The 25,245-nt window shown below is 36.3% G+C and overlaps 3 protein-coding genes across 3 annotated transcripts; all 3 read left to right on the top strand.

The window, feature by feature from the left end:
• Positions 1–2,092: 2,092 nt before the first annotated feature.
• LOC149184602 (serine carboxypeptidase 1-like) lies at positions 2,093–3,279 on the top strand. The gene is made up of 4 exons (XM_089418950.1): positions 2,093–2,191; positions 2,319–2,417; positions 2,634–2,714; positions 2,811–3,279. Exons 1-4 carry the CDS (start codon positions 2,126–2,128, stop codon positions 3,216–3,218), a joined length of 654 nt encoding a protein of 217 aa, XP_089275076.1. The 5' UTR covers positions 2,093–2,125; the 3' UTR covers positions 3,219–3,279.
• A 1,166-nt stretch (positions 3,280–4,445) lies between these two features.
• Positions 4,446–6,033, top strand: LOC149184603 (inositol oxygenase 1-like). The gene is made up of 6 exons (XM_089415394.1): positions 4,446–4,689; positions 4,854–4,913; positions 5,116–5,168; positions 5,297–5,419; positions 5,512–5,581; positions 5,794–6,033. Exons 1-6 carry the CDS (start codon positions 4,446–4,448, stop codon positions 5,841–5,843), a joined length of 600 nt encoding a protein of 199 aa, XP_089271520.1. The 3' UTR covers positions 5,844–6,033.
• Positions 6,034–11,354: 5,321 nt separating this feature from the next.
• On the top strand, positions 11,355–24,817 carry LOC149184604 (3-oxoacyl-[acyl-carrier-protein] synthase I, chloroplastic-like). Its single transcript, XM_089415395.1, has 6 exons — positions 11,355–11,586; positions 11,677–12,026; positions 23,006–23,437; positions 24,017–24,190; positions 24,296–24,409; positions 24,731–24,817. The coding sequence occupies exons 1-6, from the start codon at positions 11,454–11,456 to the stop codon at positions 24,815–24,817; spliced, it is 1,290 nt and encodes a 429-aa protein (XP_089271521.1). The 5' UTR covers positions 11,355–11,453.
• The last annotated feature ends 428 nt before the right edge of the window (positions 24,818–25,245 follow it).

Below are 25,245 nucleotides of genomic sequence, written 5' to 3' on the forward strand. Positions count from 1 at the left end.
AAATTTGGTTACAAATTCAATTTCAAAATAATAAAATAAATATTATTTCTTAAACTTTAAAATAATTTCATATTTATCTTTATCCTTTTTCTCTTTTTAGTCCCTGCCATCTGGCATTTGGCAGGGACTATAGTAATCGTTCGCGACGGATATAGCATTAGTTCTTAGTCGATGCCCGCTGTTATTCAGTGATTATCATAAGGTTTGGAAATGCCCTGTGCGAGGATGTGCCAAGCTAACCTAAGTTTCATTTGCACCTGAGGCTTTGCCGTCTTATTTGGCCTCTTCCCGAGGCGGAAGAGGCTCGAGCATAGCTTAAATTGCTTTTACTCCCAGTGCATTATCGGTAACCGTCAACAGTCTCGTTTTAATGTTAACATTAATTCGATTCGTATTATCTATAGGGGTATGCTAAGGTTTGGTAAGGTTTGGTAAGGTTTGGTGTTCCCTGTTACAAGGTTGTGCATTGGCAGCTGGTGCATGCCATGGTTCAACAGTTGTTAGTATAAGGTGGTTCGGGGTAAGGTGGTGGAACTGCAGCAGTGGACGGCAACAATTGCTTTGAGGTTGAGCAGGACCCTCGGCGCTTGCTAGATTGCTTGCTATATGTTTGGTTGGGGGAGGTTCTCCAACGGACGGACTGCTCCCATCTTGCGGTGATATGGTGGTTCTTTTGATCTTGTATATTTCATTCCAACTGCGCCTAAGAATGATGATAATATGCCAGCAGTAGCGGAGCTTTCTCTTGATCGGAACTTGATCTGTTGATGAAAGAAGTGCCTTCTTGTATGTTTCTTCGTCAAAGATTATGGTTGCTAGGCAAAAAAATGGGAATGAATTGATTGAAGCTTATGAATAGAAACCTCCAGGCAAAGCCCTACCTACTGAGCAATTCTTAGTACCTTATTCCTTTTGTGGGCTAGCTCTGGTAGTAGCTTTCTGTCTAGCTCATGAGAGTTGCTTTCAGGTATGGCAGCCTCTATGAACTACCCCTTTACTTTAGTTACTTTTTCACCTGCTAGAAGAACTAGATCTGGTAGCGGAGCCCTGTATATTCACCTTCTTTCAAACAGGATTTCATATTAGTGGAGCTGCTTGCTGCTTTTGAAATAGATCTTGCTAGGAATAAAGGGCATATGAAAAACTTACCTAGAAGGCTTGATGACGACACTGATATCATGGTGGATTGTTAGGATTGCAAGATCTTCATGTAGTTAAGAAGTCCCTCCTCTTTGACGGCAAGATCTTCATGTAGTTAAGAAATCCCTGCACAATAACACCATATTTTATGCGGTCAAATGTCAAGTTGTCAATATCAATCTTACCTCATGTCAATAGGATGTTTAATCTTAAACAGTTTCCATTAGAGAGTCCTGGATCTCTCTGCTCTTCTCTGAAGGCATAGAATTTGTTGTCTAACAGCGCAAAGAAAGCCATTCACTTAAGCCATTCAAAGAAGTTGTTCACTCACTTCACATATAAGCCGTTCACAACATCACCTACCTACTCCCAAGTCATTAACTGCACGAAGCCATTCAAATAAGCCATTAACTCAAGTGGTTCACCCACTGCACACAGAAAGTGGTTCACCCGCTGCGCACAGAAGCCATTCATTCACTGCATGAATTGTGCAGGTAACGCGACACTTGGTATCCATGCGGTAGCATGAAGTCCAGCGGTCCAGCTGTGGCGACTTTTATATATTTATATATTCTAATTGTCATATTATTTTATTTAATAATTTTTTATATAACTTTTAATTATTCGTTTTTTCTTTTTATTACTAGCCTGTTTATTACCACGTCCAGTCTCTTTGCTAATCTAATTGAAATTCATAGCCTTCATTCAGGCCTCTCCAAAATATGTTGATGTCTAGAAACTACGTTACGTTTTCTCATTGTCTGACTTCTTGCATGGCTAGTTTTTCAGGGTTATCTGGTTGGAAATGGAATTACAGATGAAGCATTTGACAGCACACAGGTGCCTTGCCCTGCTGTGGTAAATTGCAATACACCCTACGTATTTGAAACCAGTTTTATTTGTAGTATAGCAAATTTGTATCGACTATTTTCTTTTAGGCTTTTGACAACTGACATATGCAATAAAAGAGGAGGGTTTCCTTCATATGTGTTGTATATTGTCTATGACAGAAAATGCAGCTGGTATTAAGTACCCAACCTTGAACCTTAAGGTCAAAACTCTTTGCTAATCTAATTGAAATTCATAGCCTTCATTCAGGCCTCTCCAAAATATGTTGATGACTAGAAACTACGTTACGTTTTCTCATTGTCTGGCTTCTTGCATGGCTACTTTTTCAGGGTTATCTGGTTGGAAATGGAATTACAGATGAAGCATTTGACAGCACACAGGTGCCTTTTGCACATCGAAAGGGACTTATTTCAGATGAATTATACCAGGTGTGTACCCTGCAACAACAAAATAAGATACCATAGAATCATAGGCACAATTTTTGTATTCTTCATACAAGGATGGTAGTTCTAAGGATGCCATTTGACTACTAGTCTAATATGGTATTATTTTACGAGTTGTTTACTGTTATGTTTAGAGAATTTAAATCAGTTGGCATTTCAACAGGTGTTGAATATAGAACTTCTCCATACTTGTTGCTGCAGGCAGTAAAGGAGACTTGCAATGGTAGCTATTCGTATTCCACCAATGCTTCTTGTCAATCGAAGATATTAGAAGTGTGGGAGGTAATGCTTGTAGTCCACTCGAGTCTCCTTTGCTAAATTCAGGACATTACATTATTCCTTGGAAAATTAGTCCTGATTTGGCATTTTGAAAAACAGGTTTTGAACGGAACCAACAGAGGCAATATTCTTGATCCGGTTTGTTACACACATAGCCTAGGTAGTCGATCAAGAATTCTAACCAAGAGGTACGAAAAATTAGAAATATTTGATCAGTTTCTTGGGTCAACGAGCAGAATCTCTAGTCATGGTTGTTTTACAAAATCCTCTGAGGACGGATGTCTGACAGTTCATCTACAACTTGGTTACCAGGATAGGCCATGCCCTGCTGTGGTAAATTGCAATACACGCTACGTATTTGAAACCAGTTTTATTTGCAGTATAGCAAATTTGTATCGACTATTTTCTTTTAGGCTTTTGACAACTGACATATGCAATAAAAGACGAGGGTTTCCTTCATATGTGTTGTATATCTCAATATATAAGGCCTTCCAACTGAACAACTAGGATTTGAAAAGGAAAATTATTAAATTCACATTTCTTTGGTTTGTTTTCTGGCGGAGGAGAATAGAGGTTTTGGATTTTGATTTTGTAAATTTAACTATTGGTATTCGACTTTCATACTGTAAAACAGGACAAATATTTACTTTTGGACATTTGGGCAAATAATCCCTATGTCAGAAAAGCAATTCATGCGCAATCGGTATCCACTTTAACCTTGTCCTAGCTAGTTAATTTTCTTCTCGTCTTTTTATCATGGCCAATTCAAATCATTAGTAAAAGAGTTTCAGACTTAAGCTTAGAAGGTCATAACACTGTCCAGGGTTATTACTTTAGGCTTTTGACAACTGACATATGCAATAAAAGAGGAGGGTTTCGTTCATATGTGTTGTATATTGTCTATGACAGAAAATGCAGCTGGTATTAAGTACCCAACCTTGAACCTTAAGGTCGACTTATTTCCTTATTGTAACGTTGATATGCTTTTGTGTAAAGTTACACATTTCATCCCCTTTTTCATAATTGCAGTTGTTATAATTGATCTTTTCTAATACATTCTACTTTTTTCATAATTGCAGTTGTTATACTTGATCTTTTCTAACACATTCTACTAACAGAATGGTTCATACTGCAAAACAGGACAAATATTCTCTTTCGAGCATTTGGGCAAATAATCCCTATGTCAGAAAAGCAATTCATGCGCAATCGGTATCCACTTTAACCTTGTCCTAGCTAGTTAATTTTCTTCTCGTCTTTTTATCATGGCCAATTCAAATCATTAGTAAAAGAGTTTCAGACTTAAGCTTAGAAGGTCATAACACTGTCCAGGGTTATTATAAGATGTAGTTACATCAGATCCTCCTCTGTCAGAATCAAAAAGTCATATAAGATCCTTTAGTCAGGATCTTTCTTCAAACTCAAAAGCTAGCACTTGGGAAGAGTTGTTTTCTAATTCCCCTGTTTCGACTCTCTCTCTCAGGTATGCTTCTGTTTCTCAGTCTGATTCTCCTTTTGTTCTTCGTATAGCCAAATGCAGAGGGTATCCCCACACCATTTCTTTGTCCTCAGTATGCAGGGCATGCATATCCATTGAACTCTGGTTTGTAGTGCATGCAGTTTGAAGTTTGGAATGTAGTTTGCAAGAAGCTGGTGAGATACTAACCATATAACTTAACTGCATAGGGAAAAATGTTACGCTTTGCTAGGCTAGTTTTATGTTGCTATCTGAGATACATGAAAGACCTAGCTGTGCAGAATCCCCTTAAAACAGAAAATTTTTGCGAGACTCAAGACTGGTGGTGCTGGGTCACCCTAATTATTCCATCTAAGATGTTGTGGTGCACAGCAAAATATTTCCTTTCTTATACTATATCCTCATCATCAAAACCTCAAATAGAACACCTCCTACAAACAGCAGAGGCTATTCGTAAAGATTACCCAAATGAAGATTGGCTTCATTTGACTGGCCTCATCCATGGTATGAGTTGCACCCCATCTAACTCTTTGAATACTAACTTGTGCAGCAAACCAACTGAGATTAGTTCAACAATAATCTATTTCAGTATATGTCATAGGATTATACTTCTAGTTGAGTTGTGATTGAGTTATAGATGAAATTGTGATTGAGAAAAATGCATGCAGATCTGGGCAAGGTACTACTGCATCCTAACTTTGGAGGGGAGCCTCAATGGGCAGTTGTAGGTGAGAGCTCAGTGAACATTACCCACTGTAAAATGAAATGGAATGTATCCATCATTTACATCTCTCATGCATTTAGCTTCCTAAAGAGTCCTGAATGATATTTTAGTTATAATTCGCAGATGCTGGATTGTTCTGGGCAATGGACTGGATTGGTTGTTAATCATGTCTAATAAAAAAAACTTGCATATTTGAATTTATACAGGTGACACTTTTCCTTTGGGATGCCCTTTCAGTGAAACCATTGTTCACCACGAGGTAATGTATATCTAGCTTCTCTGTTCATTTTGCAACTTGGTATTTTTCTGAAAAACATTGTTCTTGGTCCATTGCAAATTTCTTGTAATTACCAATGATTAAAAGGTCTTTCATATTGTTGTGTGTAGTTTTTCAAGGACAATCCAGATTTTGACAACCCAAAATACAACACCAAAAACGGGGTGTACTCTGAAAAATGTGGGCTGGACAACGTTCTTATGTCATGGGGTCACGATGAGTACATGTACCTGGTAATATACTTTCAGAAAATAAGCCAACATATCACTTCATTTCATGCCTACATAGAATGTTTGATTGTTTTATTCATTGATGGATTGAACAGGTTGCTAAAATGAATAACACAACATTACCTCCTGCAGCTCTCTTCGTCATAAGATTTCACTCTTTCTACCGTAAGCAAAACAATATCTCATTTTCTTTGTAAACCTGAAAGTTCTGATTTGACTGGACTAATAACACATCTAATGGATGGTGTATTTTGTTACAGCTTTGCATCGTATTGACAATTGAGTGAATAATTTCAGTAAGGAACTGCAAATTTTCAATTATTTTAATAACATGTGAATTTGAGTCTTACAAAAAACTCTCTTGTTTTTCTTTGCAGTGAAACTGTCCCCTCACTATCCCACTGGCTCTTGCAAATCCAAGCTATAAAGAATGATTCAATTCGATTTCTTTCTGCCACATCTTCAAGGAACAGAACTCTCAAGTGGACCTCCTATCTAGGAGGGGGATCTCCTTGCTCTTTGGACTGATTAGATGTCAATGCATTGATCAGGGATCAGTCATCTCTCTATTATTCATTTTGTTCTAGGTAAAAATAGAGATTGATCTGATCCTGCAACTGGAAAATGTTGTTTTAACTATTGGCAACTCAATGAAAATGAAGCAGGATACTAATATTTTGGACTCTTGTATCAGTTGAATTGACTTAATATCCACTTGAAACATTTTTTTTACTACTGTTTGATCTGAATGACTATGCTGACTGCTTTTTATCAAATACCACCATATTGGCTTAAACATACATTCCTATTAATTTAGATACTAGCGAATCACCTGGCACTTTTTGATACTAAACCAGATTGTTGGTTCACTGGACATTGTGGGATCAGTGAAAACTCCACCAACAAATATTTTTGATGAATTCAGGCGACCTGTTAAAGTATGGTCCTCTATCTTACCATAACTAATTAACAACCTTAATTACTCATATCTATGTATCTATGCTTACGGCTATCCAACATTCAATATTGCTGCAGGTGATACACCCATTGCAAGATTTGAATTTAAATTGCTTTCCAATATACCACCTCCCTTCAATGCCGTTTAGCTGAGTGAATAAACATGACCAGGCTTATTTACCAGGTTATTGAGCTATTAATACGCGGGATAATATATGTTATATGTTTATGGTTGGATACTGTTTCGATTCAACAGTGCCCATATATTGCTTTAATTTCTTTAATATAGGTTCAATAGACTTGGAAGTATTGCTCCAATTTATTTATGGCTCAATAGACTTGGAACTATTGAAATATTGCTTGCCAATAAACATGAGCTGAAGTTGCAACTGTCTCTCCACATGGATTCAACCCTATCCTCTGCTTAACGTACGATGCACACGAGCTTCTGTACAGTTTGTCAGGTATGCATTAAAGGCCTAATTGATTGAGTCACTTCTCATTCCATTGAAAGAAGCTATTCCCATTTCATTTATAGAAGCGAAGGCAACGTTTAAAAAGTTGTGAAACGGACCTCTGGCCATTAAAACATACATGTTTCAGGTTGCAACAACGTCTTATTTTGCCTACTGTCTGTGTAACCCTAGGCCTTTGTACAACATAGGATGCACACATATATGTTGTGCACTTTTTCAGGTACGCATTAAAGGTCTATATCCTATATGCTGCTGTATAGATACATTCTATGTTTCCATATTAGCTTAGAGCTTTATAAGGTTGGTATTCAGCTCCATTATGGAGATAAACATAGTGAGTGTTAGACATACCTATACCCATTGAGCTATGAAACACATTGGCTTGTTACTCATCAATATGAGCTTAGAGGTTGTGATATCATGCAAATAAGGCACATACATGAGCTTGGTTGATTCAAACACAGCTTCTATACCACCTATGATCTCTATTGATTCGGGATAAAGAGTGGTGAGTAATGTGATATCCATACTTGATTAGTCAGATAAGCATTAGATTAGTGTTATTCCCATTGCTTAGACCATTGCTGTTGTTGCATATTACTGGGTTTCCTATATTCGATCACAACTCTCATACGTAAATCACTACTAGCAACAGGTCAATGGTAATAGGGTAACATAAACCTAGCCTCACCTGTTAATCATTGTCTATTATGGTTCCACATTTAGTGTTGACCGATATTGTCTAGTCCTATTTGCTTAGTCAATCCAAAAGTTTGATATAAAATTATACAGAAGGATGTTTTGTATAATGTTCAAGAAAGCCTATAGGACACATAACATTCAAGTACGACTCAATTGTATGATAACAATGTCTCAGACAGTTGTGGCATATGTTTTGCCTTACTGTCTTCTATAACAGCAACATATTTAATCTACCGCAATAGGCTCAAAGGGGCTATCTTCAAGAAATTTGGCTGGTTAAGATGCTCTTCTTGTGGGCACACTGGCCACAGCCACCTAATTTCGCATTTACTACTGCCGCCACATCCATCATTCCATATGCTATTTGCTCCCCATGTCAGATCGATCACCTAATTGCACCGATTGGTCACTTAACGTAAGGTTTTCGTTTTATGCCCATCATTAAATACTGGCCTGCTCCAATCTGATCTTCAAGTATTTCAGCTCCATTCCAAATCAATCCGTATATGTACTTATTTCTGCACCTAGATATTGACATAGATCTCCTGTCTAGCCAATTGTTTATTAGAATAGCTTCGACCCAATCTACCACCAAGATTGCCCGATGTCAGATACATCACCTAATTTCGCATTTACTTCTGCCGCCACATACATCATTCCATATGCCATTTGCTCCCCATGTCATATCGATCACTTAATTGCACCGATTGATCACTTAACGTAAGCTTTTCATTTTATGCCGACCATTAAATACTGGCCTGCTCCATCCGAGCTTCAAGTATTTTAGCTCCATTCACACTTAAAACCAGCTTACAAACACGTTGAACTTTTTTATAAATTGGCCTCTTCTGCACCTGGATATTCACATACATCTCCCCGCTTCACATAACATGGAATCCATTAGCATAAGCCAACTTACTCAACTCGCGGCATTGTTTCTCTTAGCACTTGTTCTCATGGCCCTTCTGATTATTGACATCGTAAAAGTCGAAAGACAAAGAAAAAAGAAACCAAGAAAACAATAACATCTCTAACGAAGAGCATATGAAACTACAACAAGTAATTCTGAATCTCAAGCCTATTTTTGCATTATTTTATGCATTTTCTTATTTCCCCGCTTCCTTCTCTGTTACAGGTGTACGACAGATGCTTCAAATATGCATTTGGGTCTGCCATGGTGGTGCAACTCGCATTTTTTATGCTTCTATCGTCTCTGCTCGGATGCCGGTCTAATGTCCTAATTGTTAGCATTCGTGCTTGTCTTGTATTCTTCACATGTTACAGTCTGTCATAAGAAATGCTTATTTTCAAGGTCAAATGTAAGCTTCAAGACGGTTTTCATGTTACTCGTGTCTTGAATTGATGATGATTCTATGCAAGTTAGTTATTCAATAATGTTCAGATCTTTGGTATATAGTGCTCATGTGACTATTTCTATTGCAATTGTGTGATTTTGGGCTAGCAACATAAACTGGTGCATTGTTTTGAAATCCCTCGATTTATGTATTACTGAAACTAGTGCAAGCCCAAAACTTCAATAGATGTTGCAACATCTCCTGAGTTGGCACAATAGGCTTGTGGATGACCCTTTCCAGTAATATATCATGTAATATTGCAGGCCATAGTTAATGAAACAACTCGAGTTTATTTGGAGGAGCTCGTGTTTGATCCCTATTTCATTGATCTGTTCTACAGTCTTACACTCTTTCTTGTTTACTATTTTGACATTTATGATTGCCTGTTGTCTGAGTTTCAGAAGAAGTTGACGCAGTCTCTACTTACAGGTCTTATCAAAACACCGATATAGCAACCCCCCTATATACGTTACCGAAACTGGTACTTCAGCCTTGACATTTATTGAAGAAGAAGAAATATTTCTATATGTTTTCTGAAAAGTACCCTTGTTACACTTGCATCTGTTCCTTGAGACTTAGTAGTTAATTAATTGATTCGACAAAAAAGCAGGAGAAGCAAGAGCATATGAACCAATGGCCCTTTTCATAGCTTACATAGCCACATTACCTTTTCGAAAGTGTTTTAATGAAGCTAACTAAGCTTAACCTATGTAAGGTTGAGAATAGCAGCATGCTTCTTCCTAACTGTCAGTTTACCGATCAATTGCAGATGCATACGCCAACTTTTGAATTTTGTTCCACTACACTATATGCAGGTACACAGCCCAGTAGTGTAGATGCATCAAGCTAAGAATGGGTATCTTGCAAAAAAGCTTATTGGAGCCCAGCTCAACACAAGTTGCGTATGCCCTTGATACAAACAGCTCAACACAGGTTGCATCAGGACACAGCAGTACTGAACATAAAGGGGAGTGCAAACGCTGTGATCTATTGCACATGCATACGCCAACTTTTGAATTTTGTAATCTGTATTTAACTTGGTCCAGGCTTTACTTGTTTTATCTTCCTGGTTGGCTGAGAGACCTGTACCTTTACTTAGGCTTCGGAGGGACTCACTATACAGGATTGGCAGAACTAGTAGATCTTTAGCCCTAGACCTTAAATGTTAACTTCATGCAGGGACTCGCTGCCTCGCAACTTCCCTTTTTTTCTATTATATCTCTTATTTTAATGGCCAATCCCAACAAATCCTGCTCCATTCATATCTCACATGCCGAGAACGACATAAAGATGCATTACCAAATCCAACAAAACCCTATAAATTCAAAGGTGTTTAAAAATTTAAACTCCATTCATCATCTCACATGCATCGCTGTGAGGAATCAAATCATTTATTGAAATTAGTGAAGTGATCAAATATCAAACAATGTCAACGACCACAATTTTATTATCAATGCTCCATGTATCAAACTTCAATGAAGTTATTAAATATTTTCGTTTAAAAAATAATGGAAACTTTGACATTATTTTAATAAAGTAGAGTGGAAATTTTTGAGATTTGAATTACCATTATTAATTTTGAAGATTTCGTATTCCCTAAGTTTTTATGGTATTAATCTATTTCCATAGTTTAAAAATAAATAAATTATTCAAATATTTTTAATTTTTTATTCTAACTAAAATTCATTCAAATACTCATAAAATAAAATAAACTAAATTCCAACGAAAACCCAAATTAAAATATCAGACAATGTTAATGACAACATTTTTGAAGACATTCTGTACTTCACCATCATAAGTATACGAGTGTCATGAAGAAAACAACTAGGATCAGGCCGCATTTAAACTCCATTGATCATCTAGTATGCTATGATCAGCAAAATGTGAACAATTTGTCACTAAGGGTGGTGTTGTTTAATTAGGTTTTGAGTTTTTTAACCAATTGTTTTTAGTAAGAATTTTTTTTTTTAATATTTTTAAAATTAGTTAGAAATTTATTCATATTATAAGCTTGATAGTAATCCTTGTACAATCGAAGTATTTTTGGCTTTTTCAAGGTGCCGAATCTATATATAGTCAAAAAAATCAGTTTAAATAACACAAATCAAAATTTCACCTTAATTTTTTACTACATTAAAAAAATCCAAAAAATCACATAAAAAATAACTTGGTTTTTTAAAATAGTCTTGTGTAAAATGTATTGAAATCATCCACATAAAAAAACCTAAAAGAATAACTGCATAATAAAAATAAGAAAAACCTAAAAGAATAACTGCTTATAAAAATAATTTTTTTATTAAAAATATACCCAAAAAAAACCTGCAAAACGCAGGATAGTTAGAGTACTGCCAAACCTCCAACCCTCCAATAACTCGTTGAAGTTATAAATGCTCGACTTCAATGAGATAGGTGAGGGATTAAATGTACAGTTTTATTGCTACAACGAAAACCCACCGTAAGTAAAACCAATAGGATTCTCCTCTGTATATGTTTGATGCAATTTGTCCTTAAAAAGGCCAAACTACGTTGTTATAGCGGAGTTTCAACATGACAACGCTGCGCGCTGCACCGTTCTCGAATGAAGTAAAGTCCTTCACAAGGACCTCTTTTTCGCAATATGAAGGCTTGAGAGGGATAGAACCCGTGGAGCGTTATCGACGATATTTTCATAAGCTGAGAGGTGGAACGTTAATTATACTTGCAATTCGTTATGATTTCGTTTGTGGGCGATCAATACAATGGAATTGGAATTGTGGGTTCTCGTCTGCAGGTGGTAGAAATGGCAAAACAAGGGCCATAATGGCGTCGGCTCCCAAACGAGAAAATGATCCGAAGAAGCGGATCGTTATAACGGGAATGGGACTCGTCTCTGTTTCTGGAAGCGACGTCGATACGTTTTATGATAAGCTTTTGGAGGGAGAGAGCGGTATTGGGTTCATCGATCGATTCGATGCCTCGAGTTGTAATGTTAGATTTGCAGGCCAAATACGTGGGTTTTCTGCAAATGGGTACATTGATGGGAAGAACGACCGCCGGCTTGACGATTGCTGGAGATACGGTTTGGTCAGTGGGAAGATGGCTCTTGAAAACGCTCATCTAGGCCCGCAACAGTTGGAGAAGGTATTTATTTATTTTTCACAAGACTTTACATCCTGAAAATTTCTTATTAATACTGAATAGTGATTTTTTCACTCTATTCACAATATTTATTCTCTTAATCCGAGTAAATTAAATCATAGATTTAGATTCCAAGAAAAATTCTCCCATAAACTCAATACTGATATTTCTCCACTGAATGTACTGATCTATATATATAAACTTAGTGTCATATTCTAGGTTTATCATAAATGTCAGAGCTATCAGGGATTGAGAGATCAACCATTTTGAAGTCATATTCTAGGTTTATCATAAATGTCAGAGCTATCAGGGATAGAGAGATCAACCGTTTTGAAGTCATATTCTAGGTTTATCATAAATGTCAGAGCTATGAGTCATAGAGAGATCAACCATTTTGAAGTTAATTTTGCTAATGTAAAATTTTGAAGTTAATTTTGCTAGTGTAAAATAGGTTTGTGTTTTTTTAGATGTTCAATTTTAAAATTTATTTGTTGGAATATTTTTTTTTAAGAATCTTTTATTTTTTTAAGAGCTAGAGTGAGGCTGTCACTGTTAGCACTAGTTCAATTTATAAATATAACATTAGAAACTAGTACACTAATATTTAGATATTATAGTTTAATATGTTATTAACTGAGATTGAGATTAAAATTAAAACTTGGATAACACCAATTCACAAGTATTTTTCAGGTATATAAATATTTTAAGTGAATTTAATTTATTTTTACATTGATTAAATATTAGATATAATTTAAAAAGTATTATTTAAAAAATCATTGTAAAAATTATATAAATAAAAAAATGAATAATTATAAAGTAGTAATGTTTAATAATAAACCATATGGATGGTAATTAAAGTAATAATATAACCATGGGGTACGATATGGACAGCGAAGTATGCAGACAACAGACCCCACGAGGAACTCATCAGATTCACCCCCACTGAAAAAGGCTCTTTGATATGGAACGCAGCAAAGCAACACCATCACATTATCCAACAGCACAGCTTCTGGGAAATCAGAAACGGTTGTAGCGCAAGATTTTGGATGGACGCCTGGAATCAAATGCCCAGACTTACGAACATTCTCCACCCTTCAATGATTCCGGAGAGGCAGGAACAGCAACAGGAAAAGGTCCAACATTACTGGCAACCAGAACTAGAAGTGGGCTTCAGAAAATGGAAATCAAGCGGCCAAATCCTCAGCAGAGAAGATGACAGGATGAACATGGAGCTGGATATCGAGTTACGGAAAAGAAGAATAAGACAGGATAATGGCGAGGACATTCTCCGATGGGGATACCTGCCCAAAGGAACCTATACCACAGCAGAAGCCTATAAAATTCTATGTAACTTCGCAGCTAACCCCGACCCTCTATGGAAGAAAATATGGGAGCTTGGTCCTTGGCCAAAGATCTCCTACTTTCTCTGGCTGATCGGGCACAAAAAGATTCTCACCTGGGACAAGCTCAGAAAGAGAAACTTCCATGGCCCCTCGATCTGTCACAATTGCCTTCAGGAGGAGGAAACCCTCCAGCATCTACTGAATTCCTGCACCTTAGCCAAGCTTCTCTGGAACAGGGTCAGATTCAAATGTCAAAGACAAGGCATAGAGGAGGAGGACATAATCAATTCCATAAGGCTATGGCCCAGGCAACCTTACAAAAGTTCACTTCTCAATCATCTATGGTGCATTATCCCAGGGATTGTCCTCTGGAATATTTGGAAGGAAAGAAATCAGCGTATCTTCAAGAACAAAAGATCGCCGCTAGATGTGATATGGAACAAGATTCAAAGAAACATTCAAGAAACTATGGCGCTCCAAAGCTGGACCAAAGAAGATTGGCCGTCTATGGACAGTGAGCAGAACATTCTAAGAAATTGGCAGCTGCAGATACCTCTTGATCCCCAAAGAAGCAACCTTCCCAATAGCAGCATTCGAAAAGATTGTCATTGGATTGCTCCCCCTGAAAACTCTTATAAGCTAAACTTTGATGGGGCCTCCAAAGGCAACCCAGGGGCAGCAGGGTTTGGAGGCATTATCAGGAATCATGAAGGCATTCCTCTACAAATCTACTTTGGAAGTATTGGATGGGACACCAACAACTTAGCAGAGTTGGAGGGGCTCTGGCAGGGCCTTCAAATTGCCTGGAACCTTAACCTCCAACCCTTAATTGTAGAAGGGGACTCTCAAATTCTCATCAACATGGTAACTCGTATACATAATGGTTCACAAGCAAGGAAGATAGCTCCCAGCTGGAGACTTGAGGCAAGATTAAATGAAATCGCGCACAGGATTGACAATGCAAGGGCCATCTCCTTCAAACACACTCGACGGGAGGGAAACAAAATCGCAGATCTACTGGCCAATATAGGGGTTGAGACCAGCACTCCCCTAATCTCGGGCAACACAAACACCATTTCTAACAGGCAGCAGCTCCAGGAATGTGAAAGCTTAATCCAAGAGGAGGCTGCTGCCCCGGATGCGGGTGCCACCTCGCACAGCCAGGAAGGGCCACTTGCCACGGTCGATAGGACACGCGACGGACGGAGTTCTTTAAGGCTCCTCGCCGCCACCTCCCTTCGCCAAGCAATGCAGAACATCAGCCTTAATGAAGGCACAGGGACCATAGCTGAGGTTGATGGCCGCATTCAATGCGGGAGCACATCGAAGGAATGAGGGGGTCGATAAGAAATGCGATTTGGGGGCAGTTGATACCCAAAGCTATGGTGTTCATGCTCAGCATTCTGAGAATTCTGGGGTTATTGTGGAATTGGGGGAGGCTGGCCGACTGCTGGTCCTCCCTGGTTCATGCCTGCATTCATTTGTTCGCTACCCTGAGCCGAATTGGAAAGGAACTCTGTCTGAGGAAGAGGTTACTGGAAGAATGGTGCGGGAGAGAATGCCATGTCGTAGAGGCAGAGGTTCGGGGCGAGCCAGATCCTCTCGCGGGCCTGCAGCTGACTCACATCACCACTGCTGCTGCTGTTACTGCCATCGACGTGTGGGAGCTCCTCATGTGCAGGCTAGCCAATTTGTGGAAGCTGGAGGGTCCAACAATGGCGAGCCAAGGCTACCTGCGTTTGGCTCAGTCATCTTCACACTGGGCAATTCCAGAGAAAATTTGGGTATCAATGCCCACATATCTGTGTTATTCACCAGGATCCCGGAGGAGAATGAGGATGGCTTGCCTCGGCCACCTGCAATGGAAAATCCCTTGGACAACGAGGAAGGAATTCCCCTGGAGCAAGAAGGAAGATTGCCTCAGGCTCTGGCGGAAGATGGTCGAGTTGTTGACAAAGGTAAGAGGCCAATGGGGGAGGCTTCAAGCTCAAGGGGCTCTGCACCGCTGGAGCACGACCACCCATCCAGCCATCTGCGTGAACCTGAATTGCCAGCCTTCATGGACGGCTTACCAGAGGGACATGGTTGGGCTTGGATTCGTGAGGCTGAGCCCGAGGACGAGCCGGAGGAAGACGCGACCGAGGACTAGGCCCAGGTGGCTCTCCCGCATTCTGCCTGGACGCGTGTGGGATCGTGGTCGGTTCGGTTATCTCTCCTGTTGTCGTGTGTCTTTCTAGTGTTTTCTGTTCAATGATGTTACTGAGTCTTATGTGTCCTCCGCTGTCACTTGTTTTCTCTTCCGTTATGGATAGTAGCTTTTTTGTTTTGGGCCATAACCACATGCCCTGTATCCAATTGGCAAACTCTGCCCCTGCGTGGGCTTTACAGAGATGTTTAGGGACTTTTTGCTGGTGGTTTTTACAGAGATGTTTAGGCACTTTTTGTTGGGGGGTTTTACAGAGATGTAACTGGTTTTGGACTATGTCACAGCTGCCCATGGAGCCACTCATGGACATGGGCAGCAAGAAATCTCGAATGTAAAGTTTCAGCTGTAAATATTAATACAAAAGTAGGTAGTGTTGCTTAGAAAAAAAAATTAAAGTAATAATATGTATATTATAACTAATAAATAATTACACTAAGATATTTTTAATTTGTTTTTTATTGATTTTCATTATAGTAGTACATGTTAATTTTTTCATTACAACGGGCATTTATATATAATAAAGGATATTAGTGTCTAGATCTTAAAATCAATTGAGAGTGGCCAGCATAAGGAATGCATATATAAAAATTAAGGAATTTCAGACAATAACAACTCTAGTAACCAACTCTTGTACATTTATATATAATAAAGGATATTAGTGTCTCACTCATAAAATCAATTGAGAGTGGCCAACATAAGGAATGCATATATAAAAATTAAGGAAATTTCAAACAATAACAACTCTAGTAACCAAAGCTTGGGATTCTGGGACATTGCCTTTGCCATTGGATTTTGACTTCATTAACTTAGAATTTCAACTTCACCTTTTGCTAAGGATTGTTATGCACCCAATCTGATGAAAGAAAAATGGGATTTATATGAATTTTTGGTTTGAATTCTTACCATCTAGCGTCCAAACTATCATGTGAAATTTCAATTTGATATTGCAATTTTATTAAACCATGATTTTGATTTCATATGATTCTTTATTTTTAATTTTTTTTTTATATAATTATGATTTTAGAAAATCTAATTCATTAGTTATTGGTTGTCTCAAAACTAAATTCGTTTACTATGTAATGACTTCTCGTAATTCTATTAGTCAATCATTTCAAAGTAATGAGAAAATATTTTTCATGTATCCTTTATCCTCAATTGTAAATCCTTTTTGGTGATTCACATTAATGTTGGTGAATGCTTTATTCATTGTTCAAATAGTGAAATCAATGAAATATAGTAATAGCATCAATGCAATGTTCCCACAACAATTATGGATGGACCCAACACCATATCGTCCATAGCATATACATTTAGTATAATAGATATGCAACAGAAGCCACTAATTTTAACATCCCTAAATATCACATTCCTAGTATTTTTGGAATTATATTAATGACATTTCTATGATTGGGTGGATATATTATTTTTTATTTTTATTATTGGATGGATATATTATCTTTTAATATAGTTCAGTCTTATTGATATATAGTTTCCTCGTCCTCATTTGATAAATATGTAGATTTATATTCATCTTAATGTGTCATATTATCCATCATATTTTATTTCTTTTTATCTCCTCTAGCCAAAAGAAATTATAACAATCACCATGACATGTGACAATACAATCCACATGAGATCTCTTCTCTTCGATGCAAATATTCCATGTCATAAATGTTATGCACAATATAGAATAGTGAAATTTATCTATTGTACAATGGATAGTTGTAGTTGCAAGTTATATGTTTGACAACTTCCACATAAGATAGAGAGTATAAATCTGCACAAAGAAAAGACGTTTGGCTTTGAAATGTCCATATTGTGCTTTAGAAAAATCATATGAGGTAGTTACATAAATGTAACTATGTGTCATCAAGTATTGCAATGTTGGCTCCATGGTAAAATGGGAAAATTATAAAAATCTATGAAAATGAAATTTCTCTTCAATTGATAGAAGTTAAAATTGATAAATATTGCGCATAGCATTCTTTAAGGGTTTAATTTTTGGAGGCTGAATTGAAAGTTGACAAATTTATATCAACAATGGAGATCATCACTAGATTTGAGTTTGTCAAGGATTTGAAATTTTGGTGATGTTGTGAATTGACAAGGATTAATCATATGGGTGAGATCAACAATTGATACAATCACACATGATTCAAGTTCTATGTGGACTCACATTTTTGAAAATGTCATAAATGGTGGATTTTCTTTCACTAGATGAGATCAATAATCATGGTTTTACCATAAGTTTAGAGTTTATTGGGGATTTAAGAATTCGAAATGTCGTGAACAATTAAGATATTTTTGAATAGATCAATATACAATGGATATATTTTCAAGGGGGTTTGTAAAGTGTTGAGTTGATGGACATAAATTTGTTGGGAAATTCTCGATCATTTTAATGGTCCACATCTCATTATAGCATTGGGAGACGTTAGAAAATGAATAAAATAAAATGGCACAAATAGATATCTAATTGGAGAGTGCCATGAACAACCTAAATCTCATCATGATTAATGGGAAAAATGTATATACGAGATAAAATCAAGTGTTGTAAGTGGCCACGATTACAATAGGAAATGAGATCCATATTACAAAACATATCACAAAAAATGGGAAGAGCCATATATGCAAGAGAATGACATGGTAGAATCAATGGGTATGTTGATTCAACTCCATAATTCCAAAAAAGGCAATTAGTGGTTTTTGAAGAGAGAGGGTAATCACTGATAGGAGCTCAATCGGGTAAGAAATTTGGACAATGAAGAATAGAAGAAGACACAAAGAAGCCTAGTTGGATTTTTGGTTAGATTCCAAGGGGTTTGAAGTGCAAGTGGAAAAATATGTCAAATTCCATTATTCTAAGAGTGAATGGAGTATTAGATCACTAAGAAGAAGCTATTTGAGTGTTCATAATAAGAATTACTATCTGCACTGATACATTTTTTTTCTTAGTTCTTGCTAAATTTTCTTTTATAGATGGAATAAGTAGCTCTTACAACTTAATTGCATTAGTGAGAAAAATGTGGAAAATGGCGAAAATGATAATTTTTTAGAGTTATAATTTTTAGCTTAGAGCTTGGAATTTATCATGTTTATAGTCATTAGATAAGTAATATATAGGAGAATGTAATAAAGGGTTATGATCTCCAAAACATGTTTCTAATTATTTCAAAAAGTTAGCAGAATAAAGCATTTGGGCTTGAGTGGACATTATAATTATAAATATGCATAATTCCCAAGGTACCCTAAATATTGAGAAACAGTTATATAGTGCTATAGTAGTGTCCCAGAGATGAAGTTGACTAAGAGATGGTTGCATATAATTCATGATGGTGCTTTCACAATAGAGTGGAGGAACAACTAGATGATTAAAACATGGTAGAGGTGCATATTTCCAATTAGGGTGAATTATTAGGCCTATATAGTTGTATTTATGAATAATAGTGCATCTCATGAAATTATTATGATCCATGTGTGTAATTTGAATTGCAAAGAAGAGCCATGGAAATTCTTGGTTATTGGAGTTGGTTATTGTTTTCCATAAAAATATTTAGTGAAGGCATGGAAGACAACAACATAATGTTGTGAGGTTTCAATTGTTGAAGCTAGTTATTATATATAGCCAAGAAAAAATTATAGGTATAGGGAATATGGAATAGACTAGCTAATGAGGATGACACCAATATGCATGAAAACATAAATGAAATTATTATCCTAGTGGAGATATTGTAAACCATCAATGTGATGGAGGTTATAGTGCTTGCATGATAAAGGAGAATTTCCAAGGAAAGAGAATATGTGTATGAAGTAATGTATGAACTATGTAATATGTGGACCATCTCTATGGGAAGGATTTGTGAATGCCTAGAAGAGTTGCAAGATATGAACCAATGATCTATGTGTGATGAGAAGAAAAATGGTGAACTTCAAGTCATTGGAAGGATGTTGACAGTGGAATAAAGAACTCCATGTCTCGATTGGTATTGGTGGATGGACTTAGACCCCACAAATAATTGCTCAATTAAAATAGGAAATTTTAGAGCCTTACGAAGTCTAAAGATGACTCGATATTAGGGAATCAAATGTCATACAATGAATGTTAAGGTTGTTCAAAAACATTACAAAATTGAGGAAATGACCCCAATAGTAAATGCCAATTGGTGGATGAGATAAGGATGAGAAATGTTGAGTGCATCCTAAGTGTATAAAGGGTAGCAAATCAAAGCATGATATGGTAGTTTTAACTATAAAATTTCAGATGAGAAGGATAAGGATGCATATAGAGTATAAAACTGTATTTAAACTTGGATGGTTTGTGAAAGAAAATGGACTTTCAAAGGAGTACATATGAAGATGAAACAATGATTGCAACACTATGAAGTGTTATAAGGTCCATTTAACATTAAAGTTGGAGAAAGAAGTGTTAAATTACAATGCGATGGAACTACTCAAGAAAAGTCAACAAGTCGTATAGAGGTAAATAGAATGAAGAGGAAACACTAAAGAGAATAACAAGATGATTTCTCTAATCAAATGGAACTTGAAGGCAACTTAGGACAAAAATGAAGCTACAACAATGTTAAGAAAGGCTACAAATTTCTAAGGAATTTGTTGTAATAGAAAAAGTAGAAAAAGACAACAACATAGGCTATGAGTTAAATCAATTATGCTTTGGCAACCCATGCAATATAGAGTAGAAAAGTATAATTCCTTGACACTTATATATTGTTTTTGTACCATTTAACAGCTAAGAATGAGAGTGAATAAGTATTTATACTCATATCCTATAATGAATACCATATGAGATAGCCATATGTTAGACCATAATTTTGTTGGTTATGGACAATTTATAGCATGGTAAATGTGTCCAGTGGTCTTCATACTAGTGTTGGTGTCCTAGATAGTAACCTTTGTCCAAACATATAAACAACACTACAGGGAAAGGTTTCTTGGGGCCACCAGGTCTCCACTTATTTGACCAATGTCATAACAATACTTTCACGGGATACTAAAGAATACTTCTACTCTCACTAGATATTGATAAAAGACTCCCAAAATATTTTTTTGAACCCCTCTCCGAATACATATTTTTAATAAAAATAATCACTATATTTTTGTAGATACCCCTTGTTTTAACGAAATGCCCTTTTTTTATATCCGAAATTGTAAATACAAATAAAAATCTCCTACCCCAAGTTGCCCCCCACCAAATAATTACAATATATTGATTCTATTTTTCACAATTTTAAAACCCCATTTATAAATGAATGTGATAAGATATTGGTCAACAAGGTGAAACCCCTTGTGCTCGGGGTACTACTAGGAAAACAAAGAAAATACCTTCTAGTATGCTTCAAGAGATTGTCTAACATAGAAAGGTTATATTCTTGGTGTTGTGTTGGGATAAAAATTAAAGTATTTGAATAAAATTGAGCAAAATTGAGGAAGAAGTTGGATAATATGTCAAGTTGTTTACTAGAGCTTTCAACTCATCATGGTGAGATGCATGATATGAAGCTATGATATTCTTGAATCAATGCAATGATGTGTTATGTGAATGAACACAATAATATTATGTAAGTATGAAAGTTGTGGTTATCCACATGTCTTTCGATGCATTGTGTGAATGCATGCATGTTCTACTTTTCATTACAATTAATATGTTAATTATTGAAATGATGGAACTACTAGTAATTCGTAATTAGAAATCATTTCATAAGGTTGTTGTGGATGTAGTGGAAAGAATTATATGAAAAAACAATCATGTTTTGATCGAATACAAGAAAGATGATTGAAAAAACTGAGTCGGAGAAGGATATGACGGTAAAATTAAGCCATATAATGAAGTCAATGACTATCACCTACAAAATTGAAAACTAAGTATATGTGAAACTTCCTAAGTTCATATAAATCCAAATTTATTAATATTTTTTTCAAAATTGGTTCAAAGAGAGAGATAATTCGTAATATTTGTATATCAATGTTTATGATATAGGTGATTGGTGAATTTACCTCGTAAATGAAAATAATAACTAATGTAAGATAGAAAGCTCGAGAAGAAGGCCAATATGACAACACCAAAATCCTATGATTTTTGTAAGTTATTGATTTAGTAGAGGCTACTAGTGGGATTTCTAACAATGACACATCACACGCTAACACTCTTCCTACAGGAAAGCCTTGTTAAGATGAATCCCCCAAAGAATTATTGAGTAGAGAAGGGGATGCGTGAACCTAACAGGCCGAGTGTGGAAGGAAAGAGACAACTTAAATGAATCTATGATGAAATAGTCATGTGGAATCTTTGCCAGGATCAAGGATGGGTGTGTTAGAAAACATGATAAGACGAACTTTTGCCCTTGACAAAATTGTGAAGTAGATAAATATACATTCATATAAGTATTAGATTAGTATTGCATATTTATTTTTATGTTATGAATATACGTGTATACATTATGTATTAAAAAATTGTTGTGACTAGGTTAATAGATACATAAAAATGGATATAACATGCATATTTAAAATTGGAGTTATATTTCCCTAGGAGCAAGCCAATGAGAGAGGAAATAGGGATGAGTTCAATAAGTTTCTTTATTTGAATTGACAAGTGTTTAATTTGGTAAGCCTTCCCTTTAGTATGTATTATATGCCTATATGTTTTATTTCTCAAATTTATATATAAACATATATTTTCCTTGCAAATTTAAAGTGCATGCAAGTCTTGAGAAGGTATTTTTCTAGTGTTAATTAAAAATATATATATAATAAAACAACACTAAATAATAAGAAAAGTTCATTTTCATAACAAAACTCATAAAAAATGAAAAACAAAAAATACATAACCATTTAAAAAAAATCTCATCCTTATATTCTTTATATTCCTTACTACTGCTATAAATATATTCTTTATATTCTTTACTACTGCTATAAATATTTAGTAAATTAAATTCCCACCCTCTACTTAATAGTTAAAACAAAATTATAAAAATATTATTCCAAACAAAACTCTATATATATATTAAATTAACACCAACCTATCCTATTTTAAATTAACATGCAACATTTACTTAACAGCATCCATATTATAGATAAATTATAAATCCTTTTGTCAAAACACTAAACCCTTGATCTATGCTTATGGAGAGATCTCATTACGATGCATCATTTAAATTCAAATTAAATACAATTTATAAATGCTGGTGGAAAGTGCTCATTACAATGCATCATTTAATTTCTGGGAAATTTAAACGCACAAAATGAAGCATTCATTGCCCACTTAGACCCAGATTGTAAAATGTCCCAATTTAATTTCTGGGAAATTTAAACGCACAAAATGAAGCATTCATTGCCCACTTAGACCCAGATTGTAAAATGTCCCTGAGCTGGGATAAAACTAAATATCAACTTTCTGACACTTCCACTCTGCACAGGTAGACAAGAGCCGTGTAGGGGTGCTGTTGGGAAGCGGGATTGGTGGTGTTACAACCTACTCTGCTGGAATGGAAGCTCTACTGCGGAAGGGCCACGAGAGGATCACGCCATTTTTCATTCCTTATACAATTTCAAACATGGGATCTGCATTGTTGGCAATTGATACGGGATTTATGGGTCCAACCTACTCAATTTCGACAGCGTGTGCAACGGCAAATTACTGCTTATATGCTGCTGCAAACCATATTCGCAGAGGTGAAGCAGACATCATGCTTGCAGGTGGCGCAGATGCTGCGATTGTGCCGGCAATAGTTGGTGGGTTTATTTCCCTTAGGGCTCTTTCACAGAGGAATGATGACCCACAGACAGCATCAAGACCGTGGGACAAAGATCGTGATGGATTTGTCATGGGTGAAGGTGCTGGCGTGCTGGTGAGGTTAACCTGAACTTAACAGCTATGTATTTTTCTTCTATGTTACTGATTGCAAAAAATATAACATAAACAATACTAATCACAGTGGAGCCTCAGATTTACAATGAACTGCTACCCTGATCATTGATCCCATTGAATAATCTGAATGGTTTAGCCTGTTGGGTTAAAATTGTTAGCTTGATTTCAGTTTCAAGGGACTGTGTATCTGAATTGCATCGCCTATTTTATGAAATAACTTTTTCAAATATCATTTCTTATGGCGAATTTGAGTTTGATTTAGATACAAATGATATTTAAAATATCGTTTCAGACTTTGAACAGTTTAGACTATAAGAACATTGGTTCTCTCTTCATCCTCAGATGCTGTATATTTTGTATATTTTGATTATCAGTTTTCTCTCAGATGATCCATGCTACAAATCCATCAGATCAACAGATCTTCTATGTCTGTCTCTCTTTTCAGATGATCATCCATCGATCTTTTCAAATCTATCATGTCCATTTTTTATATATTCCCTCAATATAATATAAAGCTTTTTCTTCTGAAAAAAGAGCATTGGCTTTTCTCCAAAAGCAGGTAATGGAAAGTCTTGAACATGCAATAAAGCGAGGGGCTCCCATAGTAGCCGAGTACCTTGGCGGGGCTGTCACTTGTGATGCTTATCACATGACCGATCCACGCTCTGATGGGCTTGGAGTTTCAATGTGCATTCGGAAAGCTCTGGAAGATGCAGGAATTTCACCAGAGGAGGTAAGTGGTTTTTATTTTTTATTTAAGGTTTATCAGTGGTGTAGAATTACTACAGTTTCAATATTGGCTTAATTACAAATTATCGTATGCTCAATAACAATGCAGGTCAACTATATCAATGCTCATGCAACCTCAACTCGGGTAGGAGATCTGGCAGAGATTAATGCTATCAAAAAGGTTTTCAAGGATACTTCTAGCATCAAAATAAATGGAACAAAGGTGAAGAATTCATTGGAGATTAGATCCTTGGGTTAACTGTTATGTTTCGTTTGTCATCTGTACATATAATGTGTGCTGATTAGTATTGATTAGTTATTAAGAATTAAAACATGTTACCTCCAACCAAGATTTTACGATGCTGTTCAATTTGCAAGTATCTTGAATTCACCAAAATGATTCTCAACCAGTGCTTTCTGATCTTAGCCGAATGCATTTAGCCTATAGTTCAATAATTTGCTGCGCTTCAGAATGTTCTTGTGCCATTCTTCGATTGCAAACACTATCTCTGTTTCCGACATTAAATATGGCTTACTTTTCCAGTCTATGATTGGGCATAGTTTTGGTGCTGCCGGTGCACTAGAAGCAATTGCCACCATAAAGGCTATCACTACCGGGTGGCTTTGTTGAAAATATAATTTCAACTGCAATCGCCGATATCGCATCGGCAAAGTCAAAGTGAAGGAGTTATAAAGAAGCTTTTGTGTTTGCGATGAGCGATCGCCGATATCGCATCGGCACTTCGTTATAGGCAATATCATAGGGTCGGGGTTTTTAACATGAGTAAAGTTGCGATGCGATGGAGTGGACCCGATGGCTTCCCAAAACCAAATTGCATAATGTTTGAAATTCACCCGACGGCAAATATTAAATGTTACGTGGAGTAAAGCTAAGTTTTGGTTGACCATACGTCTTAATGAAATGTCATAGTGGTAGGTAAAATATTAAAGTTTTACATAGAGTTCGTAAGTTTTTTTTTATGAAAAGGTATGGGCGTATGTACTTATTACATAAATTCTGTATGGGACATGAGTATGTAATTTATTACTATGTTGACC

Source organism: Pinus tabuliformis, chromosome 3_2, assembly GCF_031772625.1.
Source record: "Pinus tabuliformis cultivar Carrire ecotype Pingquan chromosome 3_2, CPIR1, whole genome shotgun sequence".
In the NCBI taxonomy this organism is placed as follows: Eukaryota; Viridiplantae; Streptophyta; class Pinopsida; order Pinales; family Pinaceae; genus Pinus; species Pinus tabuliformis.

What these genes read in the sequence shown, in the direction of transcription:
- LOC149184602 (XM_089418950.1), top strand. Translation starts at nt 2,126, where the DNA reads ATGTGTTGTATATTGTCTATGACAGAAAATGCAGCTGGTATTAAGTAC. An exon ending in TTTCAGATGAATTATACCAG is followed by an intron (nt 2,418 to 2,633) that starts GTGTGTACCCTG and finishes TTGTTGCTGCAG; the next exon opens with GCAGTAAAGGAGACTTGCAA. An exon ending in AGATATTAGAAGTGTGGGAG is followed by an intron (nt 2,715 to 2,810) that starts GTAATGCTTGTA and finishes TTTGAAAAACAG; the next exon opens with GTTTTGAACGGAACCAACAG.
- LOC149184604 (XM_089415395.1), top strand. Translation starts at nt 11,454, where the DNA reads ATGACAACGCTGCGCGCTGCACCGTTCTCGAATGAAGTAAAGTCCTTC. An exon ending in GTGAAGGTGCTGGCGTGCTG is followed by an intron (nt 23,438 to 24,016) that starts GTGAGGTTAACC and finishes CTCCAAAAGCAG; the next exon opens with GTAATGGAAAGTCTTGAACA. An exon ending in CAGGAATTTCACCAGAGGAG is followed by an intron (nt 24,191 to 24,295) that starts GTAAGTGGTTTT and finishes ATAACAATGCAG; the next exon opens with GTCAACTATATCAATGCTCA.
- LOC149184603 (XM_089415394.1), top strand. Translation starts at nt 4,446, where the DNA reads ATGAAAGACCTAGCTGTGCAGAATCCCCTTAAAACAGAAAATTTTTGC. An exon ending in GCCTCAATGGGCAGTTGTAG is followed by an intron (nt 4,914 to 5,115) that starts GTGAGAGCTCAG and finishes GAATTTATACAG; the next exon opens with GTGACACTTTTCCTTTGGGA. An exon ending in AAGATTTCACTCTTTCTACC is followed by an intron (nt 5,582 to 5,793) that starts GTAAGCAAAACA and finishes TTTTCTTTGCAG; the next exon opens with TGAAACTGTCCCCTCACTAT.